The sequence below is a fragment of the Emydura macquarii genome, unplaced genomic scaffold (assembly GCF_026122565.2).
Source record: "Emydura macquarii macquarii isolate MOO-44397 ecotype Brisbane River unplaced genomic scaffold, CSIRO-AGI_Emac_v2 contig_2531, whole genome shotgun sequence".
In the NCBI taxonomy this organism is placed as follows: Eukaryota; Metazoa; Chordata; order Testudines; family Chelidae; genus Emydura; species Emydura macquarii.
Window position 1 is genome coordinate 1,420,282 of NW_027132668.1, and position 27,018 is coordinate 1,447,299.

The 27,018-nt window shown below is 41.2% G+C and overlaps 1 protein-coding gene across 2 annotated transcripts; it reads right to left on the bottom strand.

The window, feature by feature from the left end:
* Positions 1–25,167, bottom strand: RNF149 (ring finger protein 149). Of its 2 annotated transcripts, XM_067563572.1 has the most exons (8): positions 24,076–25,167; positions 19,562–19,812; positions 16,464–16,532; positions 14,138–14,220; positions 13,450–13,546; positions 11,902–11,931; positions 7,216–7,411; positions 1–486 (listed from the first exon to the last, which is right to left on the bottom strand). In XM_067563572.1, exons 1-8 carry the CDS (start codon positions 24,548–24,550, stop codon positions 428–430), a joined length of 1,260 nt encoding a protein of 419 aa, XP_067419673.1. In that variant the 5' UTR covers positions 24,551–25,167; the 3' UTR covers positions 1–427. The 2 variants fall into 2 exon arrangements, with proteins under 2 accessions (XP_067419673.1, XP_067419674.1); XM_067563573.1 differs by lacking the exon at positions 11,902–11,931.
* Between the last annotated feature and the right edge of the window lie 1,851 nt (positions 25,168–27,018).

Below are 27,018 nucleotides of genomic sequence, written 5' to 3' on the forward strand. Positions count from 1 at the left end.
TCCAGTTACAGCAAAATTTAATTTGTTTTTTAAGTACAGTTTAACAATGTAGTGTTGTAAATGCTTTCAGCATTATGTACATGCTAATTGTAAACACGGTGTAACAAATGTTATCCACTCAACTTTTTATATTCTGTGTTCTCATCCTAGTTTTCATCTTTGTTACAGCCTTCTGGAACACACTCACATTGTAATAATTCTTACAGCAACAGAGGTATTGTATCTTTCATGGGATCAGACACAGACTAGTTTTAAAAAACCTTTATAAAATTTAGTTATTAGCCCTTTTGGAACATGAACTAGAAAAGTTCTCAAGATAAAATAAATTACATTGTTATTTTTCCATCAACTAGGCAAAAGTTCTTACTAATTAAATAAAACAGAAGTTCTTTAAGCAGTCTAATCAAAGAGTCTTCCATGAAGCTTTTCAGTGGGAATTTCCATTAGACAGATGTTCTCCAGGCCGACTATCACTGCCATCCATGTCTAAAAATTAGGATTTACAAAATTTAAATCATCTGTTAAATCAGTTATTTAAATATTATCATGGTAAGCTATTACATTTACTGAAACTATCCGATCAAGATAAACTATTTGGAGATAAGTTCTACAATCCTCAGTCATGCAAAATTCCTGTTGATTACAATGACCAATCAAAATTTTGCACAGTAAATGAAGGTTACTTGTAACTAGCGTTCTTTGAGATGACTGCATAGTCACACTTACGGATGTTGCACCATCTGGTGGCAACTAATGGCAGAACATTTTCCAAGCAGTGCCCATTAAGAGTGCATGTGCATTCCCTCCTACATCATTCCTCAGTGTTTTCGAACATTCTGACTATCTGGCAAAATACAGGTGCACTGTGCCCTCTACCACCTCAGTTCCTTCCATCAATAACTCAGAGAACATGTTGGGACAGACAGGGAGAAATGGGCAGGGAAAAAACGTTACTCATCTTCCATAACTGTTGTTCTTCAAGATGTGTTGCACATGTCCATTTCACTTTAGGTGTGTGCACGCCCCAAGCACTCACTGGAAATTTTTCCCTTAGTGGTATCCGTTGGAGCAGCTCGATCCCACATACCTATAGCATTAGTATAAAAAACACCCACCCCCCTCAGTTTTCCAGAAAGAGGGAACTCTGATGCAGCAGACAGGAAGGGTTGTGGAATGGACATGTGCAACACATTTCGAAGGACAACAGTTATGGAAGGTTAGTAACTATTTTTTCTTTGAGTGATTGCACACGCACATTCCATTCTAGGTGACTCCCAGGCAGTCAAATAAGTGGAGGGATCAGCATTCATGGACCCACTGACTGCAGAACAGCTTGACCATAATCTCTGGCATAATCTCTGGCCTGTTAAGTGATGGTATAATGGGAGGAAAACATGTGCACTGATGACCAGGTCACTACTTTATAAATGTCCTAAATAGGGATCTGAACTAGGAATGCTACTGAGGATGCTTGCCACCTTGTGAAATGAGAGGTCAGGATAGCTGGTGGCAAAATACCCATCTGATCATAACAAGTCTGAATATATAAGGTGATCCAGAACTAAATTGTCTGTGAAGAGATTAGGAGACCTTTTATCCCATCAGCTACCACTACGAATAGTTGGGTGGACTTTCAGAATGGCTTAGTTCTTTCAACATAGAAAGCTCGTCTAACCTCCAATGGATGAAGGCGTAGTTCATTCCTATTTGCAAGGAGCTTCAAGTAGAAGACAGGTAGATAGATTGCCTGATGGTTTTACAATTTCATTGCAACTTTCAGAAGAAAACTGGGGTGAGGAAGTAATATATATCTTAGCTTTAAAAGAAGACAGTGTACGGAAGCTCTGATGTGAGGGCACGGAGCTCTGAGAGCCTTCTAGCCAAAGTGATGGCCACTAAGCAAATCACTTTCAGGAGAGGTATAATAAGGAGAACATTGCTAAATGTTCAAATGGTGGTCCCGTAAGCTTTGATAAGACCAAGTTCAGGTCCCAGAGGGGAATGGGCTCTCTCACTTGAGGGTGTAATCCTTCTAGGCCTTTGAGGAATTGGACAGACATGTCATTTGAAAAAACAGCCTTGCTGTTTCAGGTGCCACAGATATGCAAGTATTTCTTATAAGGATGACCATGTGGGTGAGACTCCATTTTGGAATGCCCAGACAGAGAACTGCTTCCACTTTGAGGGGTAAGTATCCCTGGTGGAGGACTTTCTACTACCTAATAGGACCTGATGAACATGCTCTGAGCAATTCTGCTCTGTGATTTAGCCACAGAGCTTCCAGGCCATTCCGTGAAGAGAGCTCAGGTTTGGCCGGAGCAGCCAGTTGTGGCTCTGAAATCAGGTCTGGGTGTAATGGAAGCGGGATTGGAGCTGCTAAAGAGAAGTCTAGCGAGTGGAAAACCAGTATTAGCAGGGCTATGCTGGGGCTATCAGCACAACCCATGCCTGGTCCTGCTTGATCTTTAGCAGTACTCTGTGCACAAACAGGATAGGGGATAGTACATAGAACAGCATAGTAAAGATATCCCTTTTTGATTGGGGGGGAGGGAGGGGGGAAGAGATCTGCCAAAAGTTCTTAACAGATTCATAATGGTCTCATTGAGGGGCATGGCTACTTTTGATGGGTCTGCAGCAGCTAAAATTCAGAAGGACACCCGCTACCTCCACATGCATGCCCAGATTCAAGGCCACCCTTGTCAACAACTCTTGGTGAGCCTTATAGTCATCCAGGGGAGGTGGCATGCCCCTCCTGAGACTGCCTCATCAAGGGAGGAGGCAGCAGCGGCCAGCACTGGCTGTGGATGCTCTTGCTCCCTTTCTGCCTTGGCAGGGGATCCTGCTGAGCGTATGGTAACAAGCCTGGTAGCAGAATCTGGAACAGGTTCTGCCTTGTAGCTTGATCTATAGATTACATATTGGTTATATGGGATGATGCCACTCCCCTTTCTGAGTTCACCAAATAGGAGCACCTGGAATAAGCCCTAGAAACTGGGGGGAACCCCCATAAGTTCCAAAAGGGACCAGCGAAGATCCCCAGTGACCTCTTGGCCATGCACTTGATCATACTTCTGTACCTGAGTCCATGGAAGGGTAGAAATGCCTGGGGGAGTAGCAGGAACAACTCCTCTGACAGCAGAAGTAAGACTTGACCTGTGACTCAAGACAAGTCTGCCTGGTTCCCACACATAGAGACCAGGGCCAAGGTGGAGATGTTGTACACACCAAGGCAAGCATAGTTTTTTCTTTTGATGGTACCAAAGGGCTTGGTATTGAACAATGACCAACAAGTTCCCTCTTGACCACCAGTACCAATAATGCAGACTCTTGTATCGCCAGTGATACTGGTACACAGCAAGACAACATCTCTGGCAGCAGCAAATATCTGCCATGTGGTTGGTACTGAGATAGCGTAGGTATCATGCTGTACTGCAGATGTGGATGGATCCGGTACTGGACCTGACGGTGCTGACTTCTGCAATGCAGAGGAGTGTACTGGTTTAGATTGCACTTACTCTGATCCCCATGCCTGGCAGTCTTCAGAGTCGGGGTTTATCTCCTCTTGTTTGACATTTCTTTGTGCCTTTTCCTTCTCTGCAGATCTGGCAATGGTCCCCAAAGTGAGCTTCTCCCAGGCACTTCAGGCATCTTGAATGCAGGTCGTCCAGGGGCACAGTCTTGCTTCAGGAGGCACAAGGCTTAAAGCCCAGTGACCAAGGCATGCTTTGGCACCAGGGAACGGACAAAAACTTTGCTAAACACACAATTAGAGAACTCTGCTAAAACTGACTACAACTATGTATAGATACAAAAAGAGAGACCAGAGAGCTTACCAAAGCTAGGACAGCAGTTCCATCACCTGTGACAAGCGATAAGGAGGAACTGAGGGGCATGGGGTTGTCTGGGCACTTTACACTGGCTTTATAGGCATGGGGCAGCAAAGGACGCTCGAGCCACCCTGACATGTACCACTGAGGGGAAAATTTACAGCAATTGTGTTCGGGCACACACACCTAGAGTGGAATGCACATGTGTAATCACTCAAACAAGAAATATGAATCTGCAGAGTTATCTCAAAGAACTCTGGTTTCAAGCAACCAACCTTCTTTTCTTCTTGGAGTGGCTCTGCATATCCCCACTTAGGGGTACTTTAACAAGCAGTGCTGAAAAACCCCCAGAGTGGAAACAGAGTTAATCAAAGAATGATTGTAAACCACTGTGCCAAATTTAGCATCCATTCTAGAAGTTAGATCCAGACCACAATGTTTAGTGAATATGTGCACTGACTTCTAGGTAGCAGCCTTGCAAATTTCCCTACCAGGAACCTGCTTAAAGACAAGCCAAAGATGCTGTACAGTTCTAGATAAATAAGAACATACCACAGAAAGCACAGGAACTTGTGTTAGTTTCTAACATTGAAGGATGCACTGCTTAGCCCAGCTGGAAATAACCTGAGCATATACACTATGACCCATAGGATTATTAAACCAGATTTTCTAAAACTTCGTTCTATCCAAATAATATGAAAGACCTCTTCTGGCATTTAACACATGTAATGAAGCCCCCTCTCTCATTTATTAGCCTGAGGTTTGGGTGTGAGGGGAAGGTAAATCAATTATCTGACATGAGACTCACACTATTTTTGGTAAAAACCTGGGGATCATATCTAAGAACCACCTTATCTCTGAAAAATCTTAAGTGGCAGGTCAGCCATCAGGATGCATCATTCTGGCTGGCCTTACAACAGTAACAAAGACCACTTTAATAGATAAATTAAAACATGCTTCTGGCAGAGTTCAAAGGGTGACCTCAAAGTATAGATAAGACCACATTAAGATTAAGATGGGACTGGATCCCTTGAAGGAGGACATATTAGGTAACTCCTTCATAAATCTTTTAGCAGAATCATGTACAAATGGTGATCTATCATTGACCAAAACATAGTAAGCTGAAATAGCCACCAAGTGAACTTTTAAAGGATTAGACAACTGCTCAGATTTAATACAGTGAATATTACATGGAGAATCAAATTTTCCCCAGCAACAAATCTATTCCATTTTAAATAGTAACACTTTCTGACAAGTTTTCTAGAATTAAGCAGTACACTCTGTACCAATGAGGAACATGACTGCTCAAGACTAGTCAAAGTCTGATAGACCAGCCTGTCAAATGAAGAAACTGAAGATCTAGATGAAGGATACTGCCTTGTTGCTGTGACAAGAGAGCTGAAGACACAGGTAGACTTGCAATCTGACAGCTGAAGCAGGTCCATGTTCCACTGCAGTTTCAGCTAAGATGGGGCTATCATTTTAGCCCTGTCCTGACTTTCTGAATCAATGAAAATGGGGAAAGCGATAGAGAAGACCCTTTCCCCAATGTAGAAGGAAGGCATCAGAAATGGACTGACTCAGCCTTCCTGCTCTAGAACAGAACATGACTTAGTTATTCCTGTAGCAAACAGATCTACGCTGGGCTGACCCCAATAGGAAAAGATGTCTTGAGCTACTTGATCTTTCAGGGACTACGTATGGAACTGAGAACTATCCCTGTTGAACCTATCTACTAAACACATTGCTCTCCCCTGTTAAATGCAGTGCCAGCAGATACATGGTTTCCTAAAAGGGAATCAGCGCTTTTCTATCGAACAGTTCCTTCGAAGCTGTGACAGCTTGAGCCAAAGAATTGGAAACTGTCACTGACAAAGATCCTGACAATTTGGAACATTGCTGCTGCCAGTGCCTTTACCAGAGTTAAATTTTTCCAGAGAAGGTGTCCTTTCAGTGTGAACAAGAGTATTGTTTCCATTACAACCAGGTCAGTAAGCATACGAATGCACCCAAGGAGTAATAAGAGCAAGGAGGATGTTACACAGTCTTGAAGAATTTAAAATTCCAACTGTCTCTAATAAACTCTTAGATAACATCTTTTGAGCCATTATTTACTGTATTAATTTTACAAACTTAAAAGTCACTCATGAGCACATATGCAGATACATTAAGACAGTGACAAATGTCTAACCAAGAAATAAACCATTCTGACACCGTTTAACTGCACTATAAAACATCAGCCAAAAGCCTAAGAAAATAGATGAACTTTACACCATACCCTGAAGATCAAACTTGGAATATGCTGGGCAAGCACTGGAACCAAATTGTATACATGCAGTTCTTCCACCAAGAATGCCCTGATGGACAAGAGCTAATAAAGTTTTGGATGGAACATCTACAATCAGAGGCAGACAGCCCCAGTAGACTACCTCTAAGACCTTCCCTTACATCATAAAGGACACTTATTTGAAAAAGTGACCTAATGAAGGCTCAGCTGAATCATCCACCTTGGTCTCAGTAATACGAGAAAAGCTAGTAATAGTAAAAATAGTAAAAGCTAGTAATACGAGAAAAGCTACCACTCATCTGCGTAAAAAAAGAAAAACAGAACCTCTACGCTCCCTCAAATACCTAAATCATATCCAAAGTCCCACAAAAGAAGCAATTCTCACACCATAAATTGCTTAAGTCATTCTTTGATGAAGTCCAATTTTCCAAGGCTGGCATGATTTCAGATGTTGAGAATCAAATTACTTCAGGCTGGCAGTCTTCCAGGTAGCAGAAAACAGTACTATTCACTAAGGCCGTCACCTCAACACCACAGTATTGAGTTCTGAAGTAAACACTTCAATTAGAAAAAAGTCTTCATTCTCAAGTTCCAAATCAATAAAATTAACCGATTATCCAAATGACTACTGAAGACCTGTGGCTATGGTTTTATGGTAAGTAAAAGTGAAGACGGATGAATGCAGCTGTTGTGCTGGGAAAGTTGTGTTGATCTGTGTATGGGTTGAACTGTGGCAGTTGGGCCAAGTAATCCACTATCTATGCAGCCTCCTTCATGCAACCAATAAATTGTTGCATACAAATTAGCTGTAAAGTAAGAGTGGTGATTGGCTGAGGGATAACGATATCACAATGGTCTAGGACTCAGCATGGCACAAGCATATTTGACTAACTGAAAGCACATGTCTCATAGGTGTAATTCATAAAGGCAAAATGGCTGAGAACTTAAATATTGGATCACTGATGACAGTGATATTCTGACCAAAAAGAGCTTCAATCATGCTTGTAATTGTTTCCATCACTTCCCCACTGACACAAGACATTCTAGGCTTTAAAGTGACAATGCTGGAATCTTATAGATTACACATTATATTGTACTTACCAAGTAATGCTGTGGTTTCACCTGCATCCTCTTTTAAACTGTTACATTGTAACACAGATTCATTAGTCGAGGAGGCTGACAAATCGCTTACTTCATTTCTATCATCTTCTTGTAAAGCAATACTCAAGCTTCCCACTGATACACTGCCACTTATTGATTCAGGTATTGGAACTTCAAGTGCATCTTCAGGGTCACCCTTCAGAAGTAAAGAAAATATTCAGTAAACAATTATTTAGACATCAGAAAAACAAGTTTCTAATGACTGCAAAAATAACAGTTTCTTTGATTAACCTTTACATATTGAATTCACTGAAGGAAAGCAATTTGCCCTTCCTAATACAAGAGTTGATTTATAAATAAAAGATATTTCAGACTGCCTTCTGCAAGTCACCCTTGGGTCTGAAACAGGCTCCTCATCATAGTTCTGTGATCTTGTTTAGATATTGTGAATTATTGCACAAATCCTGCTTTAACGTAGCAATTTAGAATAACAGGCTTGCCTGGACCACAAGTTAATGCCGCACATTGCAGGATCCAAGCCCAAAAGTATCGTGGCCATTAGTTCTTGGACCAGGAAATAGGAGTGCTGCAAAGACACTGCAGCATGTCCCTAAGAGAAGGTATTCTGTAGCACCCCTCTACTGCTGACTCAGGGAGCTACACTGACCAAGAATAGTACTACAGTGAGCCTTTGAGGGTGGTGAAAATAGGGAATGCATCTGAGAGAAGACAATTTAAAATGAAGTGATAGAGGTACATCCATAGGCAATTAAAATAGTATTAAGACTTCAATAGCTATCAAACTCCAGTTTCTTTAAAATTAAATGTCTTTTTTTAACCTTGATATAATCATGTAAAGACCAAAGAACATTAAGCTTGCAAAGTCTAACATTCGAAAGTTCAGAAATGCCAGAATTAAGATTGCCTATTTAACCTTAGTTCTGTTCCCTTGTATGTACGCACATTATAGTCTTTAATTAGATAATGACATTTCTTCCACAGGACCTCTGCCAATTCAGTGCACAGAATGGAAGTATTCACTGGGTAGCTATCCAATATCCTTTTTATCCTCTTCATACATGTGGTCCCATGCTTGAATTGCATACCATTAAAACCCTGAAGTGAATTGATTTCCTCCTGGGCTCTTCTATTACAATTATATCTCCTTAGTCTCTGCATGCATAGTTTATCTTTACAACATCCTTGTAAGGCAAGATGCTGTTATCCCCATTTTACAGTTGAGGAATTCAGGGATAGGGAGGATTCAGCCCAAAACTAATTCACTAATTTTCTGTGCCCAACTTGAGAGGCTTAGTACTCTGAAAAATCAGGCCCTTAGTGCTTTGAACATCTGAAATGCTGCTACCAATGACTTCATTTACAGATGTGAGTGCTCAACACTTCTACAGACCAGGTCCCAGGTGTCTCAAATTGGGCACCCAGAAAAATGAGGAACACACAATTAGCGGCCACCTGTCAAAGTTTTAGTTTGTGTCACTTGCCTAGCATCACACAAGAACTCTGTTGCAAAGGCAGGGATAAAATCCAGTTCTCCAGGATGGAATTCAACTGCCTTAGCTACAAAGCCATCTTCTCTTTTCCTGCAGCTTACAGCCTTATTCACTACACATCTTCTAACCTCTGCAATAAAATGAGGCAGGAGACCTACAGACATCCTCCTTTACTACCCAACCTTTGAACACTGTCCATTCTGTGAGATCCTGTGGGGAAAAGATAGCACTATCAAATAATTAAGATTGTATCAACACACACACACACACACACACACACACACACACGCACGGTGAAATAAGGTTGCACGAGCCTTCTTAATTCTGGCATTTCCTAACTTCTGAGTGCTTGACTTTGCAACTTTAATATTCTCTTAATACAGTTTTGTTGAAGGTAATTTCCTAAGATTTAAAAAAGCAAACTGCAATAAAACAAATTCTATCATGTGAAATCATACTGGCCCTCCCAATCCTGCTGATGTGAACTTCAGATCCACAGAAGAGATTTCTACTACTTAATCTAACAAAACTGGTAGTAGTGGTGGGTCATTTATCCCTCTGTGTGATGCAGCCATTAGAGGGGAAGAGACATTTGCCAGTGGGGATTCACAGCTATTTGCTAAACGCAAAGGAATTTTGAGACCTGAGAATCTTTGGTTCAATTTCAGATTCTGGGAAGGACTGTACTATAGTGGTCACAGACCTTTCTTCACCTGTTCCCTTCAGCCTGTCCCTATCCTCTTCGGCTCCTCACTGCACTTCCCACTTCTGTCAACCTTTTTCAGCTTCCATCAATCCCAATCTGTTTCCCCTTTCTAATAAAATTAGACTGCTTCCTCCTCCATGCTGCTTGGACGCTAGTAGGAGCATTGCAAGCATAGGATATTGTCTCCCTGCTCTGTTTTGGTGTTTGGCACCAGAGCAGCCCCAGTAACTGGGGGGAAGCAACTGAAGAAAAATTCTTGCCCAGCCCCTATAGCCCTGGAATGGAGCATGCTAAATCCCTCTGTGGGGATGATGCATCCATAATCTGGTTCAGACTAGGAGTTGAGAGAGATTCAACAATCATTTTATGAGATCTCTGGAGAATAATGCTGCAGGGCCACTAACAAACATGGGCAACTCCAATTTTTCCAAAAACACTTATAACTTGGGCAAATGTGGGTGGATTTTCAGAGGATAAGCAAAAGGTACATCCCTGACAGCAAAGCAACCCCCCGTTCCAAAGTATGAATAGGCTAGAGTTTCTCAATAAAACAGTTATAAAAAAAATTTCAGCATGGGCAAAATATAATTTTCCCCTAATCACCTTCTCAGAAATAAAGGGTTTTTGTTTTTTTTGGGTGGTTTTTTCTTCTCTCCCCCTTCCCCACCCCCCCCCCCCTTTTTTTTTTTTTTTTTTTTTTTTTTTTTTTAAAGTTCAGCTGAGGCAGATATCTGACATGGAAAATTTCAGCCCAAACAGTTAAGTATGGCAAAGTTTATAAGCAACTAAAAATGGGGATTTTAACCGAAAGTATTTAGCAACCTTAATTATATGCATCACTACCAACACCTATAATGAATGAGAAAAGCATATCTACAGAATTCTATTTTGAAATTAAACTGATGTTATTCAAAAAGCAGCACTCACTGTCAACATGATTCCATAATTACTTTACACATGCAAGTAAACTATAATACAATTTAGCTGTTCTGCCCATTTTGTAATTTACAAACAATAGTAATTTCCTCATTCCTCAGCCAACTTTAGTATAGTGCTTTAGTGAGGTAACACATCCCTAAGGCTTCTAAAGTATTTTAAGATGCCCATCACTTTAATACTGTGTTGCAAAGATTTTTAAAGCCCATCAGTACTTTTTCAAGTATCCAATTAAAAACAAACACACATGAACAAAATACACTGAGATAACTAACCTGAATTGTTTGGTTCTCCTCCTCCCCCAATATTTGTTTACTTGCTAGTTTCCAAAATTCAGTAATTCACAATGGGTAACTCAGGCAACAGTGCAAGTTAGCAAGACTACTACTACACCAGAAAGTAGTTAATTTGTCAATTGGAGTTCCTTTCATAAAATGAATTTAGAGCTGGAACAGCAGCCTTGGAGACTGAAGTCCTCCACTTACAAAACAAGCACAGGACAAGCAATAGAAGTTAAAGTTCCTCCATACTATTTTGGAAGTATCAAGTTTTTAGATTTATGAATAGTTCAGTTCTCCCTAGTAATTCATTCAATCTCTGCAGAAGATACAACAAACTGAGATAGTGACTGCTGTAATCAGAATGCTCATCTACTTAAAATGGACTGATCACCACTATGTTTCACATAGGCCACCATTTAGAATCAGATTTGAGTGGGGTTTTAACTAGTAATGTGTAAGTAACTATCCATTACCAATACCTTAATAAATTGGGATTTGCAACTGACGCACTTCCTACATTCACCTTTATCAAGCAATGAAGACACACATCTGATCAATGAAATAAATTCTATGTTGGGCGTGTCATGGATAGAGTATCAATGTCCATCCCAACAATCTGAATTCAGGGGAGAAAAAATAGTGCTCTAATTCTCCTAAACCCATTTTTCAGATAAAATACATTGTCTGCTAATTATCATCAGTGAATAGAGTAATGGGCTCCAACTATGTGGACGGTATAAAAGCAAGAATTAAACTAGGTTATTAGTCTTAACGTAGCTTCCAGACAAGTCTCCACAGCAATGGAATCTTTAAGATATATGGAACAACCACTGCCACACTAACATCTGATTTGACAGTTACTAGATAAGGCACCCAAGAGCAATTAAGATTTCCATTTTGCATTATGAAAACATGTGGCAGAGCACATTTAGGGCTCTACTGCCTCTCTTCGGACTTGGCAAGACATTAGTAGTGAATCAGATGAAGTCACAGGCATTATATAAATTTGTTGTAAACTCTAACCATTCTAAACAGCATTCTTTTGTTTAGAAGAAAAGCTAGTAAAAATGCATATCCTTTATGAGAAGAAGGCCCCAGACACCATGCTAAAACTCTACTTTATTCTTATGTTAAGTGCCACTATTTACTTGAGACCTATATGGGAGTGGTACATAGATATCCATGTCCTATTAATGGGATTGAAGGCCCGGTTTTCTCAAGAATACTTCTCAACAGTGATTGAGTAACCTACCACATGTGTCTTCATCTCTCTTTGCTGGTGCTGTCAGAAAGAAATGAAAGCACATCATTTCCACTAGTTAACCCAACTACTGGTAAAGTTTTTCAGGAAGGTTTTAGTGAACGTTGATTCAGTTACAGAGACTAAAGCTTACTCAGCATATCTGGGAGTGTACAGACCAAGTCAGCTAACTTATCTGGCTATTTGAAAACTTTAAAGGACTCAAAGCAAAAAAGTACTTTAGGTCCCTATAAGCTGAAGTATGAAATTGAGTTCTACAACTGTGCAGCTGTAGGCAAGCCACTTCATCTCTCTTCCTCAGTTTCCCCCCATCTGTAAAATACTTATCTTTTGGTAACTGTGGCTCAAGATATATTGCATATGTTCATTACACTGTTGGTCTGTGCGTGTCCCATGCACCCATGTCTGTGAGTTTTCCCTAGAAGTATCTGTAGCAGTGGCCCCACCCACACCCAAGCTCCTTATGATATGAAGTGAGAGTATAAAGAATGAAGCCACCCTGCCAGCCTTCAGTTCCTTCACAACAGAAGCTGATGGCAGACTTCTATGCATTGGGAAAGGGGAGGTAGTGGGTTGTGTAATGGACATGCAACACATCTCGAAGCACAGTTCCAAAAAAGTAACTTTTCTTTGAATGTTTGCATATATGTCCATTACACTGTAGAAAATTTCCAAGCTGTTATCCCAAGCGTTGGGGATCAGTCTTATCAGAAGGGGGAACTGTATGACTGCTTCTCCCACATTTGCATCCTCCCTTGAAGCAGCGGATAGTGCACAATGTTTGTTGAATGTATAAAGACAATGCCATGTTGCCACCCTATAAATATTTGTAATTGGCACATGTGCTACAAAGGCTGCTGAGATCAAAAGTGCTCTGGTCGAGTGACCTGTCAACTTTTCAGGAGGCACTACCTCTTAGATTCACTGCTATGTTATGCTGTCAAAGAACTAAATTTAAAATAAAATAAGAAATGAAGAAATAAAATGAAAATGTAAGCATCACGTGATGAAAAAAGAGTTCCACTAGATTGAAATGGAGCACTGACGTTTTCTGTTTACAAGGAATGCAAAACACTCCAACCACTGACAGTAAGAAGGAACTGAAGAGTCAGGGTGACTTTGCCATTTATTCCCTTGCTTTAGAGCACGAGGCACTCAGATGTAGACAGAGCTGTCCTTACTGGTACCTCTAGAGAAAACTGTCCGGCATTGGTGCACACAAACACACCCCTACAATGTAAAGGACATATACAAGCATTCAAAGAATGAAACTTTTCTACCTCCGAGAGGTATTATAAGGATAAGTTAGTTAGCATTTTGTTAAGTGTTAATATTAAGGATGAGTATTATAAATTACATATTTCTCATTTGGGTTCCTGTACCACAGCCATCATTATGGTATCTAAAACCCACGTTCTCCAAATTATCACCTGTATAATCAGGAACAATTGCTCTGAATTTTTAACAGGCTGATGTAGTCTTGCTTCCTGCTTTGAACATCTGCAGCATAGTTTTAACTAGATAAAATATATAATTTACCCAATATCCCAGAGCTTTGATGACATCTAGTTTACACATTGGACAAGTTCTGTGATCCAACAGCCAGGGGTCAATGCATGTTCTATGAAAGATGTGCCTGAAGAAAAACAAAGTACACTTGGTTAATTTTTTAAAACTATGATCTAGTCTTTCAGAAAGCCTATTCAGTTTTTAGTATGTCCATCTTGAGGTTATTATATACACTCATGGGTGAGCCTTTTTAATCTTGGCAGTTGTTCAACAGATTCAACTATCTGTCAAAGTAGGAAGGTGATGGACAAGTATGTCTATACATAATACTGACAGAATATATAGACAGCACCTTTCTTTAAAGAATAAGTCAAAATTTCAAAATTACTGTCTATTTTCTTCTTTAACTGAAGAAAAATGATCCTCACTACAAAAAATGTTCCCTAAAAACCTAGTAATTGTCACATTTATACTTTATACATAAGATATTTAACTAACAAGTTTGACATTTGAGATGCTGAACTCCCCATCACATGTATGAAATTACTTCTCCTCATTCCCTTGCACATGTTACGTGCCAAACAGATGGCACAACTTCAGTGCATTGTATGGCTTTCTGATCCCAATGCTCCGGAAAAGACTAGTTTCCAGGAACCTCATTAAATATTTCTTAGGGAAAGCATGGTAAAAATAGATTTAAAAAGGCAATTAAACTTACTTGCATGGCAGAATTCGGACAACATCCTTCGGTTTATAATTTTCAATGCACACAGCACAGTTTTCTGCATCAACATCTAAACCCTAAAGAAAACACATTTAAATGTACAGCTAGAACATGGCTTTAAAAATAAAATGAATGTAACACCCATGAGGTGTGCAGTATAATCATTTGAACAGGATGCTTTAAAATGTCATACATAAGAAGCAGTTTTATGTTATTTAATTCAATTAGAAATACTCTAATAAAAAGTGATTTGACATAATTGAGACCAAATCACTGATTGTGGCTAACTCTAGTTCCATCACATCCAAGCACTTTTTGGGTGGCTTACTTCTCTGAACACTGGCATTTTTAATGGAGTGCATGCAAGCATTTTAGTAAGCTAAAATTTATAATATAAAAAAAAACTAATCATCTCCACATGTATGAGATTTAACATGGAAAATATGAAAGATCTGGCAACAGAAACTCATTTTACTCCCAATCTATCGTCTCAAAAGCTAATGAGCATTCAACATTCTTGTCTTAGGGGTTGAATGCTGCCTCATTGTGCTTCTTAAACCGTCTCCTCCCACAGTGTCCTGGTAAACAGGCTTGCACAGGAAATCTAAGAAGGACTGAAGGGGCAAGAATCCTCCCTCCTACTTCAAATGAAGCAACTGAACAAGGTTCTTAAAACCTCTCTCTAACCTCTTACTCATTCAACTCTAAGAAAAAAAGACAGTTGAATGCTCATTAACCCTTGATACTATAGACTGTAGTCAGAGTACAATATGCAATTACTCATGCAATTAACACTTTTTGGAAGAGTCCTCCATGTATTCTGACACGTCCTGCCCCTTGTGTAGTTACAGTTGCAATATAAACGTGAAATAAAACTTAAGTATGAAGATATTTTGTGTATCATGCAAGCAATTATTTTAACTAGCTTGTATATAAAAGCAAATATATGAAGGCAGGGTCCTAGCATAAAAACACTGTGCAAGCCTTTTATATCAGCAGGTTACTAAAAAGTATGGGGTGTCCACTATTGCAAATGCTTATGAGAGTCACTAATGTGAGTAAAATTTCAAGATCAGGCCCATAATTTCTATTTTATACACTGTATGTAACAGTCATTTTTAAATTAAAAGTTACCTGTAACATTTCTAGATGAAGTTGCCCGTCTACAGGTTTAAAGTTAAATTGATAAAATACATTTACTACTGTAAATATTTTTCATTGAATGGAGGGGCAGACTCCAAATATGGCATATGTAGCACAACAAATGAATGTCCCTTTTACAATCATCCGAACTGCTCAGAAAAGATCCACACGATAGTAAATATGCTTCTTAAGGATGCCCTTTTAAAAAGTGCTTCAACTTTGAATGTTGCTGTATTACTATTTTAAACACAAAAAGCCCTACATTGTTTGTTACAATAAAGAAAGGAAACTGTTGTGTTGTACATTTTGTTTTCTTGTGGTCCAGTCATCACATCTGTCCTGTGAAATAAGTTACCTAAAAGTAGTGTCTTATATTGTCTGAAGTACACCTGTTCCAGAAAGTTATATTAAATGAAACTTGTCTTCACAAACAATCTCCCTATAGTCTCAAAAGAAAGCATATATGGCATGTAAAGAAAGTCCAGAACCTGCTATGCCATGTCAAGTGAGGACCTGTCAAGCAGTTAACATACATTTTAAATAAGCTATTTCTTTATCCATGAAGGGATGATTAAAGAATGTCTCATTCCCAAAGCTTTTTCACATATTTCTAAAGGCTTAATCACAATTTTTATGTATTTTTTCCTATTCTAGAATCATAAAAAGGAAAATACAGTCCAAGACTAAGACTTGTAATATACAGAATTATGTAATTAACAAATCATAGGAAATATTGCACAATTCACCTGTAATGTTACATTTAGTGCTAACCATAATACTATGCTGGTAAATTTATCTTTGTCAAATACCAAATACCTGCCTTCATGTTTTCAGTACAGTATTTTTATTATAAAGAGACTGTTCCCATCTACAGTAATTGAGACACATAAGAAATCCTCTAATTGGTTTTATGATCCCTTGTATAATTAGATACTATTCTAGAAGTTATAAATCTGCCTTTCCTTTAAAGGTAGTAATGAGGATTTGATTTTTCAACTTGCTTTCTAGACAGAGAAAATACGCTAACAAAAAACGAGAAAAAGTCATGCACTCTAATTTATAGATAGCCCAACAAGAGTTACAATAGTTTTTATTTTTAAGGCCATTAAAAAACCCACAAAACCAACAACTTGCAAAGACCATTCTGACCAAACAACTATTTAAGTTACTATGTTACCTTGACTCCATGCTTCACAGTATGCAACTGAAGCTGGCTGATGACTTTCTTGGTTTCTTTTCTGTGGCCCTAAAGTAATGAGAGAATGTTTAAAATAATGTTACACAAATTCACAGTTTAGTTGAGTGAAAGTGTACCAATTTATGAAAAAAACTTAAATACTAGAGTATTCCGTATAGTTTACTAAGCTTTCTGAACACCTTCAGGAAATTCCCACCTTTTGGCACTGTAATAAGTTTATAAAGCCCTCCACCCTCCAATGCAAATTAAGGAGGAGTAAGTTCCACACACTGGGGGCACTAAAACAAATACATGATCATCTATGGATATAACAGTGGTGATACATAAGAACCAGGTGTTGTCAAAGTGCAGATACGTGTGGGGACAAGGATGAAAGTCCTGAATGCAGGCAGGGACTGCACCATTAAGGGCTCTAAATTCCAGCAGGGCAGAATCAATTATCCACCTTACAGGCAAGAGAGGAAGAAGGGCAGGCATAACAGAACCACAGTTAATTGAATGAGCAAACATACTGGTGCATATTGGCTAATAATGTCAAGACACACAGCTGCGTAGCTGAGGCACACTGATCATCTTTCCTGTTACTCTGCCTAGAGGTCTGACAGAATGAACATCAGAGAATGCATTTCATTTAATAGGATATTTTAAAAAACCGTATCAATTGCACAATTCCCCAAATCAACTTACTACATGCTACATACTCCCTGAAAAATTACAACTACATATAAAAGAGGGGGAGCTTGGGCAGAGAGGAGCAGTCACACCTTAAATAGCCCCTCCTGATACAGAATTGAATTAAAATAAAGTGACTTTTTCCAGATGGATTACAGGTTAAGAAAGAATGCTATTCTGCTCAGTCTGGATCTCAAATTTTCTTTTCCACTGCAGATGCAAACATATACCCCTTATTTTAACTATGTAACACGAACAGGACTTCAGTTTAAAGGGACATGGTATAGTTCAACGTTCCTTAAAGTAAAAAAAGTTCTTACGGGTGATCTCAATCCTGCATCTAGATCCATGCCTATTCAGAAACCCAGTGAAGTTCCACATGGACCCAAATGCAGCATCAGGGCATAAAATACCAACCACCACTTAAGGTTTTGGGGCAGAGGGGGTTGTTTTGAAAACACTGGACTTAATATTTGCCATTTACACAATTTATTTTGCACGATACTAATTTTAAACAAATGATAGACCAGTCAATCTAACTTTTGTTTATACCCTTTTTCTTATCAACTTTATTGGGCTTTTCCACTGATTAGTAATAATGCTTCCAAATGCAAAAAGCTTGATTTAAAAACAAAACAAAACACTACCAATCAACTTAATGCCTGTATGTGCTATATGCTCTAAAAACAGCCTGTGGTAGTCTCTATTCAGTTTTAGAGCCTGATTCTATAACTTTTAAAAAAGTAGCCCTACTTGAGAGACTAGGACTACGTGCATGACTGAAGACTACACCATAAGTAAAGTTTGCAGGATCACATTCTTAGGCATATTTACATAGACAGGAAATGACATTTCCCAGAACATCTTCATCTCGGGTCACCCCATTACATATGTTAAAAAAGTTACCTCTCTAATCTATCCATCTATTATATTCTGGCTTCATGAAACAGATTAAGTATATGATTTGTCAACTATTAGCAATTTACACATATTGATATGAAAGGCCCCCCCACACACACACGCCAGATTTCTTTCGGACTGGAAATATAAAGTTCCAGAAACATTTTTATTGACAACACTTAATCCTTACATAGGGCTTCATTTTCAATGCACTGTACAAAAACCTCTGCTTCTTCTAATAACTCTGAGGTACTATTTTCATTTTACTGACTGGGAGGCAGGTTAATGATTGATTGCCTCCTCTCCAGGCCACATAAGTCAGTAGCAAAGGCAGATTTTGAAGTGGGTAGCTCCCGAATCTCATCCCCATATGCAATCCACCTAGACTAATGGTTAACTTTTTTTTTTTTTTTTTAAATATCTGCAGCTTACAAAACAATTGAAGTTGACCCACATCCCACCATATCTCACAATCTTTTACTGATACAAAAGATTGTGGATTCCCACCTCCCCCTAGACTGATTTATTATTCATTTTGTGGGTCTCACAATAAAAAGAAGTGTGAGGTACTGATGGGGCTGCTGATGGCCTATTCTCTCCCCAGTACTCATTTCCACAAATCAGGAAGTGCTGTTCCAAAAGAGATGTGAAGTTGAATACACAGCCCTTCATCTCCCCCTCAAGGGCCAAACCCCCATTAGTTTGGAGCAGTGGGCACAGAGGAACTGCACTTGAATAGCAGAGGGGTTGTAAAGAGACAAAGGAAGTAGTTGCAGCAGCAACTGTAGGAAATGAACTGCTCCTCTCCCCGTTACCCCTCCAAGCTCTTCTTACCGAATCCTAGTGGCTAATTTGCTGGGCACTGTCCCCCGCTATCCACTTCCAGGTTGTGGCCCACCAGTAGATTGGGGCTGACCTACAATCACACTGCCTGCCTCAGGGTTAGTGTTTGTAAAGCTTTACAATACAACATTTTAGGTTTAAATTAACCCAGTAGTATCCTATAAGATCATTGCTGGCTGGCCCAAGGACACTCTCCATTAAACTTTACTCAACAGATCTCTGGAAGATTGGAAAAGGAGGAGGAAGCAATTCCCTAAGTTACAGTTTTAGTTGGGAGGAAGGAAGAAAATTCATACATCTCAGCCAGTGAGCACTAGTAATAAAAATTGCTGTGTATCAAGTTTAGTATTGACGAAAATTGTTGCCCAATTCTAAATTAAACCTTGCTCTGGTAGAATATATTTCAGATAAAAATCTAGTTATTAAATCTAAACAGGCTTGAGATGCTAATTAACATGCTACTAATAAGTTTTAAAAACATTAATTGTAAGCAGCATCCATGGACTGTCACAGACAAAAAAAAATGGTGCTAAAGAACATTTCAATAAAATTAGTATTGAATCCAGACAAAGGATTTTATAAGAGACATGTAGAAGAGAAAAAACAAACTAAAAACTTTTCATACTGGTACTTTTAACATTATTATCACCATCTGCAATTACCTGGCTTCCAAATTGTGACCCAGTATATAGAAAACGTTGTATATAGTAAAATATGAGCCAGGCTAGTGATATAATCATCATGGTGATAAAAGCGATGGCTACAAACACAACTGACTGTCCACTGATATATTCTTGCACATGTCTTGTGCCAACACCAATAGTCATTTTTACTGGAATCCCTCTTCGTACTGGCTCCAAAATTTCTATTCCTTTTGGATATCCAACCATAATTACCACTGTATTGCCCGTTCCTGTTGGAGAAAAAAAAAGTCAAAAGAAAATAAACTGGAATAAGTGTGCTATCTGAATGCAATTCAATCCTTTAAAGTTAAAATGTAAGAGGTAGACAACATTAATGGAAAATGCTTAAAATTAAAACAAAGCAAAATTACTTTGGTTAAGCAAGTTTAATTACTAAAAAAGCTTACATTATTACTGCATTTGATTATTTCAAATAAAGAAATAAGAACATATACAGCTATCAGACAGTTGAAATAAAACTTCTATTGAGGTCCTACACATGCCTCATTCTACAGAAGATTCATTTAGCAAATAAAAAGATGAAGATCAATACAATTTATCAGGCCTTGAAGTATTTAAAGTACTACGATTCATTCAAGAGCATCTGTTAGTTTATAGTTCTTAGTAGTAGCTAGAGGTAGAACAAAAAAGCTTGATTGTTTTGCCACATGAGACATCAGTTTCAAGTCAGATCCTAATGTACTTGAGCCACAGCCCAAGTATTACCCTGGGGATGAGACCAAGGGGAGTTTCAAGTCCTTTTAAATGGTATCTGTTGGAGAGTTTCCTGTGGAAATACTTAGGAACTCTTATCTAAATATTTAGTAACGAATATGACCTCCGTATACTAAAACTTAAAAAGGCAGGCCTTGTCTCCATGCAAGAATTACTTGAAGTGCTTTTTAAGAAACAGCACTGTGGCAGGTCAAACAACAAACAGATGATACGCATGGGACTTACTGTAAATAAGACCAAAAATTCCCCCTCCCTGAGGCTTTATTTAGTTTATACAAAGCAGTATTTGCTCAGACCTGTGTCAGAGGTGTATCTCCAAATCTTTCAAAAGTAAATAAATTGCATCTAACAAAGAAAAGGAGTTTACTTGCTACCAGTGTTCTGGAGACCCACAGGGGCAACTTTCAGGTGACCTAGGAGGAGACAAGAGTGCCGTTTGTAGTCTCCTATTTCCCTGCATGCTAAAACTATTATGGTTCCTCAAAGGATTATGTTTCCCAGCCTGCTCTTCTCCTCCCGTTGAGACAGGAAGGAATGGAACTATAAGCAGCCAGTTTGATATCGGGGTGAAGTAGGGAATGGTTTCAACCCACCCTATTCATAAAACTATTGATTTCTGGCTCTCAAGTTGGGTTCAACATCATGGGCTTCCTTACACATTTTGAGATTGCTTATTCAAGACCACTTCCTCCCCATGAAGATATGTTTTGATGGGCAAAAAATATATATTTTCCAACTGTGTTAACGTCACTATCACAAAACCCCATTAAAATATAGGCTAACATGTTTGAAGCAGTGTTAGTTGGTCATGTCACCAAAGCTCCCTCCTTAGCTACAACATGGCTTCAAACATTTAGCTTCCATCTTAATAGGGTATTTCAATTGTAATAAGCTAAGAATTCAACACACCCCCTCTTCACCCACCCACATTTTCTGACCTCAGCATTTTTTAAATCCTTTAGAGACAGCCCTTGGACAGGATAGTGCTGGCAGCAGGAAGGTTTTCTCACAAGCCTAGGAGGACTGACTGCACATTCATTCCATGTTAAGAAATTATTACACTGTCATTTCTGTATATGGAGCTTTAGAAACAAGCAAGACAGGTCCTGGCCCTCAGGAACTTACAATCTAAAGTGGATATAAAGAAACACTGAAAACTGAGAATTCATTTCAAAGATACAAATACCCTCATAAAAAGCTATAGATTTAAAGCTTGAGCCTCTTCCAATGGAATAATGCTCTCCTTCCACAAGATTTAGATCTTGATGTCAGTTGGCCTTTTTCTTAGTCACAGAACACCCAACAAATAGGCATTATATAGATAAAAACAAGTACATGGTCAATAAAGTAAAGGAAAAAAATCAGAAAATCTCCACCTTTAAACCAAGCCAAAGAACATTACCAGCTATAGAGAGCAATTTCATCAATGTTACATAAGGAAATTTAGATCACATTTTACTCTCCACATACATGCTACAGAAGAGAAGATATTCTGGCAAGAGAAGACGTTTTTCTTCCAGAAGACAAACATCTAGTCCCTTGTACATTTATGACAAGAAGTCAGTGTATTTATTCAACTCTACAAGCTGGAAATAAGTCTGAAAAAAAATATCTTATTGTATCTGCACAACCACTCAACCAAAATGAAATACTTTTACTTATTTATAATCCAACAATTGAACATGATTTCTCTTTTAAAATGTCATTATTTATCACCACTGTTTATCAACCTTTGTTAAGCACTTTTTAATGTGTTCTGTGTAATTTAGTACTAAATAGAGAGCTGAAGTAGTACTGTGTGTGGCTGATATCCCACTCTGGAGGCACATTTAAACTAGACATGTATAGCTCAGAACCACAGTTACGCACATCTAAAACAGGAAAGTATATTCAAAATGTCTTCATGTTCCATGTCTCCCCTTTCTTCTGATGAACTAAGCTATACCAACAAAAAATGCAATTTTGTCAGTATATCCGGTCTACACTAGGGTCTTTTGCCAGCACAGCTATGTTGGTCAGGAATCACGTCCCTTCACACCCCAATTGACAATACCAGGAAAAGTTTCGTAGTGTAGCCACCTTATCTCAGAAACATGAGTCCTTCTGATGAGGGCATGAGGAAGTTAAAAAACAAAACAAAACGAGGGGGAAAAAAAAAAACAAAAAAACTAAAAGAACAAACCAGAGAAGAAAGGAAAGAAAAAACGTAGGCATAGAGTTAAAGGAAAAAGATTTCACAGAAAAGCAAAGACGGCAACTATAGTACAAAGGCATTTGGTGTAAGCAGAGGGGGAGATGGAAGTATTTTTATATTTTATTTCTTCTACATACACAGTATTATCAGAGGGAGAAAGAATATAAGCCTAATATAAGAGATGAGAGAAAAAGTTATTAACCAAACCCAGGAAGCTCAAGCTGACACTTACAAAGCAGCCCTAACAGTACTAGTTAATCATGACTCCCAACTTGCAAGATTTCCAGAGGGGTAGCCGTGTTAGTTTGCATACAGCAAAAACAATGAGTCCTGTAGCACCTTAAAGACTAACAATTTTTTGCGGGCATAAGCTTTCATGGGCTGCAACCCACTTTGCCACTCAATTATTTCAAGAGAGGGACTTACTTCCCCTGAGTTTCACAAATATGCTTTGAAGCAATGGCACTCCAAAGTTGACATTTTCAGCTAACTTTACTAGAGGAAAGGAAAGCTTTGTCTTGTTTTAAAAAACCCACTGACATTTAAATTAAAACCTTCTTGAAATATTGCCTGGATACTAGTAAGATTACACAATGGCAGGTTCACGGATATCTGCAACAAGGTTTTTCCCACCATGTTTCAAATTTTTACTCTTTGGATCCTTGCCTGAAGGTCCCTTCCCATCCCATTACTTGACTGTAAAAACAAAACAAAACAAAAAAACACACATTGAGAGTAATTATATACATAAAGTTCTCAATCATGTAATGCTTTCACACAAAAAATGCAGCAGACTATGTGGAGCCAGAACACCTGAGCTCTTACCTTGGCACAGTCACAGATCCTTTCTGTAGGCTACAGATAGATAGGCATGCTTAAGCAAGTCAATCTGATCCCTCTACGCATCGCTTTTCCCACCTGACTTCAGATTATGTTTATGCCGAAGTGGTAAAATACTATAATAAAACCTGCACTCAGGACCTATCCAATAGGTAATTCCCTGTCTTAAAGGGGCCATTTTTATATCTCCTTAGTCTCCAGTACAATTTTGTTCAACCTGCGGTAAAAGAGCAACACGTCAACCTATTTTATATTATGTGCTCAGTAGTACCGTGAGAAGCACCACGGAGAGACCTTTAAACAAAATAAAGGTAAGCCATCTCCATATATTTTTTCCCCTTGGGCACTTGCGTAATGGTTTCATTGCATCACTTCTTGCTAGCTGCTAGGTCTGCCCCTAAAACTTCGTGCATCTACCAAAGAGACCCCACGCTTTAGTATCATACCTAGTGACGGAGAACAAGCCCCAGACGTCCTTTCTAGGTGCTTCCCCTCTCCCCTCTAAGACAGCTAGTGTCCCAGGGGAATGCTGAACGCAGACCCACACTCGCCACCCCTCCCTCCCACCCACCCACCCACCCACCCACCTAAAAGTCTCTTGTTTCTGCCCCACACCGGGCGGGCTCCCCCCAAGAGCCTCCGAATCCCCACGGGGCACCGACCCCTGCCGAGAGCCCAGGCACCCGGGACTCAAGTTCGACGCCCCTCCCCCGGCCCCACTCACCGAGGTGGGACATGGAGACGGTGGCGTTGCCGAAGTGGGGCTCGTTGTAGATCACCACGGCCACCGCCCGCTTCCGGGCCGCGTTGGTGACTTTGTCCTTGAAGGTGCAGCCCCCGCGGGCCACCAACGCGATCCAGGGCGGCAGCTCCCCGGCCGGCAGGCGGCGGCTCCCCGGCGGCACGAGCACGTCGTAGTCGGTGTCCGGGGCGCAGCCCTCCATGTGGCGGGCGGACGCGCCGCGGGGGATGCCCACCAGGCCCTGCGCGCTCTCCTTGGGGGAGCTGTCCCCGTAGCGGCCGCACTCGGCGCTGCCCCGCACCGTGCGGTTGCTGAGCGGCTCGCTGTAGACGGTGCTCACCCACGCCGTGTACCACTCCAGGAGCCGGGCGCCGCCGCCGCCGCGCGGCAGCCCCAGCGCCAACAGCAGCAGCAGCAGCACCGCCGCCAGCGGCGGCAGCCGGGCGCGGCACAACATAGCCCGGCCGCGGCGGGCGAGAGCTGGGCCGCCTGCGTCTCCTCAGCCGCCTGCCTCCCCTGCCGGCGTCCGCGGGAAGAACGTGCGGGAGAGGCGCGGCGGCGCCGGCGAACAACGCTGCTCTTTAATCCCCCGCCCGCGCAACCGGCCCGGGCCGCCGCCGCCGCGCAGGTAACTGGCGGGCGCACGCCCCGCCCTTGGGGAAGGGAGTTGCGGCCCGAGCGCAGCTAATGGGAGGTGGAGGCCGGGCTGAGTCGGCTCCTCCCCTTCAGCGTGACCCGCTCCCCCTTCCCCATTCCCGGCCGGGCCGGCGGGCGCGTGCCGAGGCGGGGCTTTGCGGTGAGCGCGCGCCCCGGCTGCTTCGCAAACCGCCGCCGCCGAACAGGCCTGCTCTGTGCGCGCGGCGGCTGAATTTGGGGGGGAGGGGTAGTGCTGGTTCTCTAAAGCAGCGGGAGGGTTACCTCGCCTGCTCCCCCATCCTCCCCCCGACCGTTGTTGTCCGCGAGCACGCTGGGGCGGCGGGTATTAGGAAGGGTCTTAACGGCTCGGCCCTGCAGCGCTGCCCTGAACGTGCGTGCGCGGTGCGCGCGCCTCGAAAGACGCTGCCGTTTCCTGGCTTGAAGAGGGGAGGGAGGAGGCTGCCGGCTCAGCATGGTGAATATGAGCGCGTGAGGGCCCAGGCACGTGGGGCGCAGCACAGCCCATTCCCCCTCCCATCCGGCCGGAAACGCGGAAGCACGTGCTCCGCTCAGCTGACGGGTCGTTCCCCTGGAAAATGATCAAAGTGAAACCGTTGCTTGCCGCGGCGCGTGGAGGAAAGACGTGCCCAGCCAGCCCAGTCACCGTTCCCCTCCCCCCCCGCTCGGTGTGTAGGGCGTGGGCTGGCAAGATCCAGGCGGAAGAGCCACCAGGGGACCCGGAGGGCGATGATCGCTTCCTTTGTTGTGTTTGCTTGTTAATGCCAGCCAGAGGAGGTGGCTAATTGAAGGCCTGGCTCGCCCACGTTTGGCCAGTGACACAGGGGTTAGTCACTCGCTCCGCCCTCCAAACGCGCCTCATCTGCACTGGGGTGTGTAGGGGTCATCCCCAGGAGAGAACCACGGGAAGGAGTGAAGTGGATGAGAGAGAGGGTCAAAAAAAAGCCAGGTACAAGTAGAGCGGCTGGGGCTAAAATAGAGCACAAAAGGGAGAAGAGTAACATCACTGAAGGTACAGAAACATCAAACATTAAAAAGGATAAACAAATTGTACACCAGGGTTTCTCAACACCTAGGTCAGGACCCATAATTGAGTCACCAGAATGTTTCACAACATTGCGTGGCAGCGTCTGTCCTGTGGGATTGGCTGGGTTTGTTTCCCTGCTCCAGGCACTGAAACTTCCAGGGTCCCAGCACCCCTCAGGTTTGGACCAGCTATCATGATAAGGGGAGCCTGGGTAGGCCAAATTTGAGTGAGTGGCACTGCAACCCCACGAGCCAGGTTACAACTTTTTTCTCACAAATTTGGTCTAATCAGAGGGACAGGACCAAACCTGAGCAGTGCTGCAATCATGGAGGTTGCAAGGACTAGGGCCAAGCCCAGTTGCCAGCCCCACAGCACAGGAGCTGCCACTGTGGGGTGAGTGCCAGGCAGGACGCTCCCCTGGGGCGGGAGTTGGCAGGACCCAATCAATACTACCCCAGTGCCTCTACCCCCGGACTATTTACTGGGTCATGACAAACCATAAACATTTACAAATGGATCCTGAGCCCAAAAAGGTCTGAGGGAAAACCTCTTGACTAGAAAACACTGAGTTATAAAAAGAAAAGTGAGCAAAATCAAGAAAGGGCTAAGACAAAAATGTATTGTTTTAGTTATATGAAAGTTTGGGTTGAACAAAAAAAACTTTAAATCAACAATTTAGCTGTTTTTAGTGCATAAATAATCTGCATGTTTTCCCAGCTACTCTCTCTACCTAGTCCTCAACCACTTTTGAATGCTCTGTCACCATCATTTTCTTTTAGAAAAATTGAGTTATGTGATATGATCATACTATGTCTGATATGTTATCAAACGAGGCTTCCCTTTTTCCCCCGCTAAGCCATGATTGAACACTTGGGATTGTTGATGTACATGGTCCAAGCCTTGAGCATTGTAGACCCTGTTTATACTAGCAGAACAACTATTTTCCCTATCAGCACGAAGGTTGATATGTTTAAAATTCCATTCCATGGTGATTGTTAAAGTTAAAAATCCCCAAATCCACCACTCTTTAAAAGTGGAGTAGAGGAAGCCAGTGGAGTTAAAGCACTCTCTAAAACTACTTGTCAGTGTAGTTTTAGGACTCTCTCCAAAAGCACTCAGCATTGCAAGAAAAAGATCAAAGTAGCAAAATCAGGGGGAGCAACCCAGACTGGGAATTAAAGGAACATATAAAGTACCGCCTGGAGGTGGGGGAATAAAAGGAGTCAAGAGCTACAGATACGAAA

What these genes read in the sequence shown, in the direction of transcription:
- RNF149 (XM_067563572.1), bottom strand. Translation starts at nt 24,550, where the DNA reads ATGTTGTGCCGCGCCCGGCTGCCGCCGCTGGCGGCGGTGCTGCTGCTG. An exon ending in CTGTGAAGCATGGAGTCAAG is followed by an intron (nt 14,221 to 16,463) that starts GTAACATAGTAA and finishes TGTTTTCTTTAG; the next exon opens with GGTTTAGATGTTGATGCAGA. An exon ending in TGAAACCACAGCATTACTTG is followed by an intron (nt 487 to 7,215) that starts GTAAGTACAATA and finishes CCTAATTTTTAG; the next exon opens with ACATGGATGGCAGTGATAGT.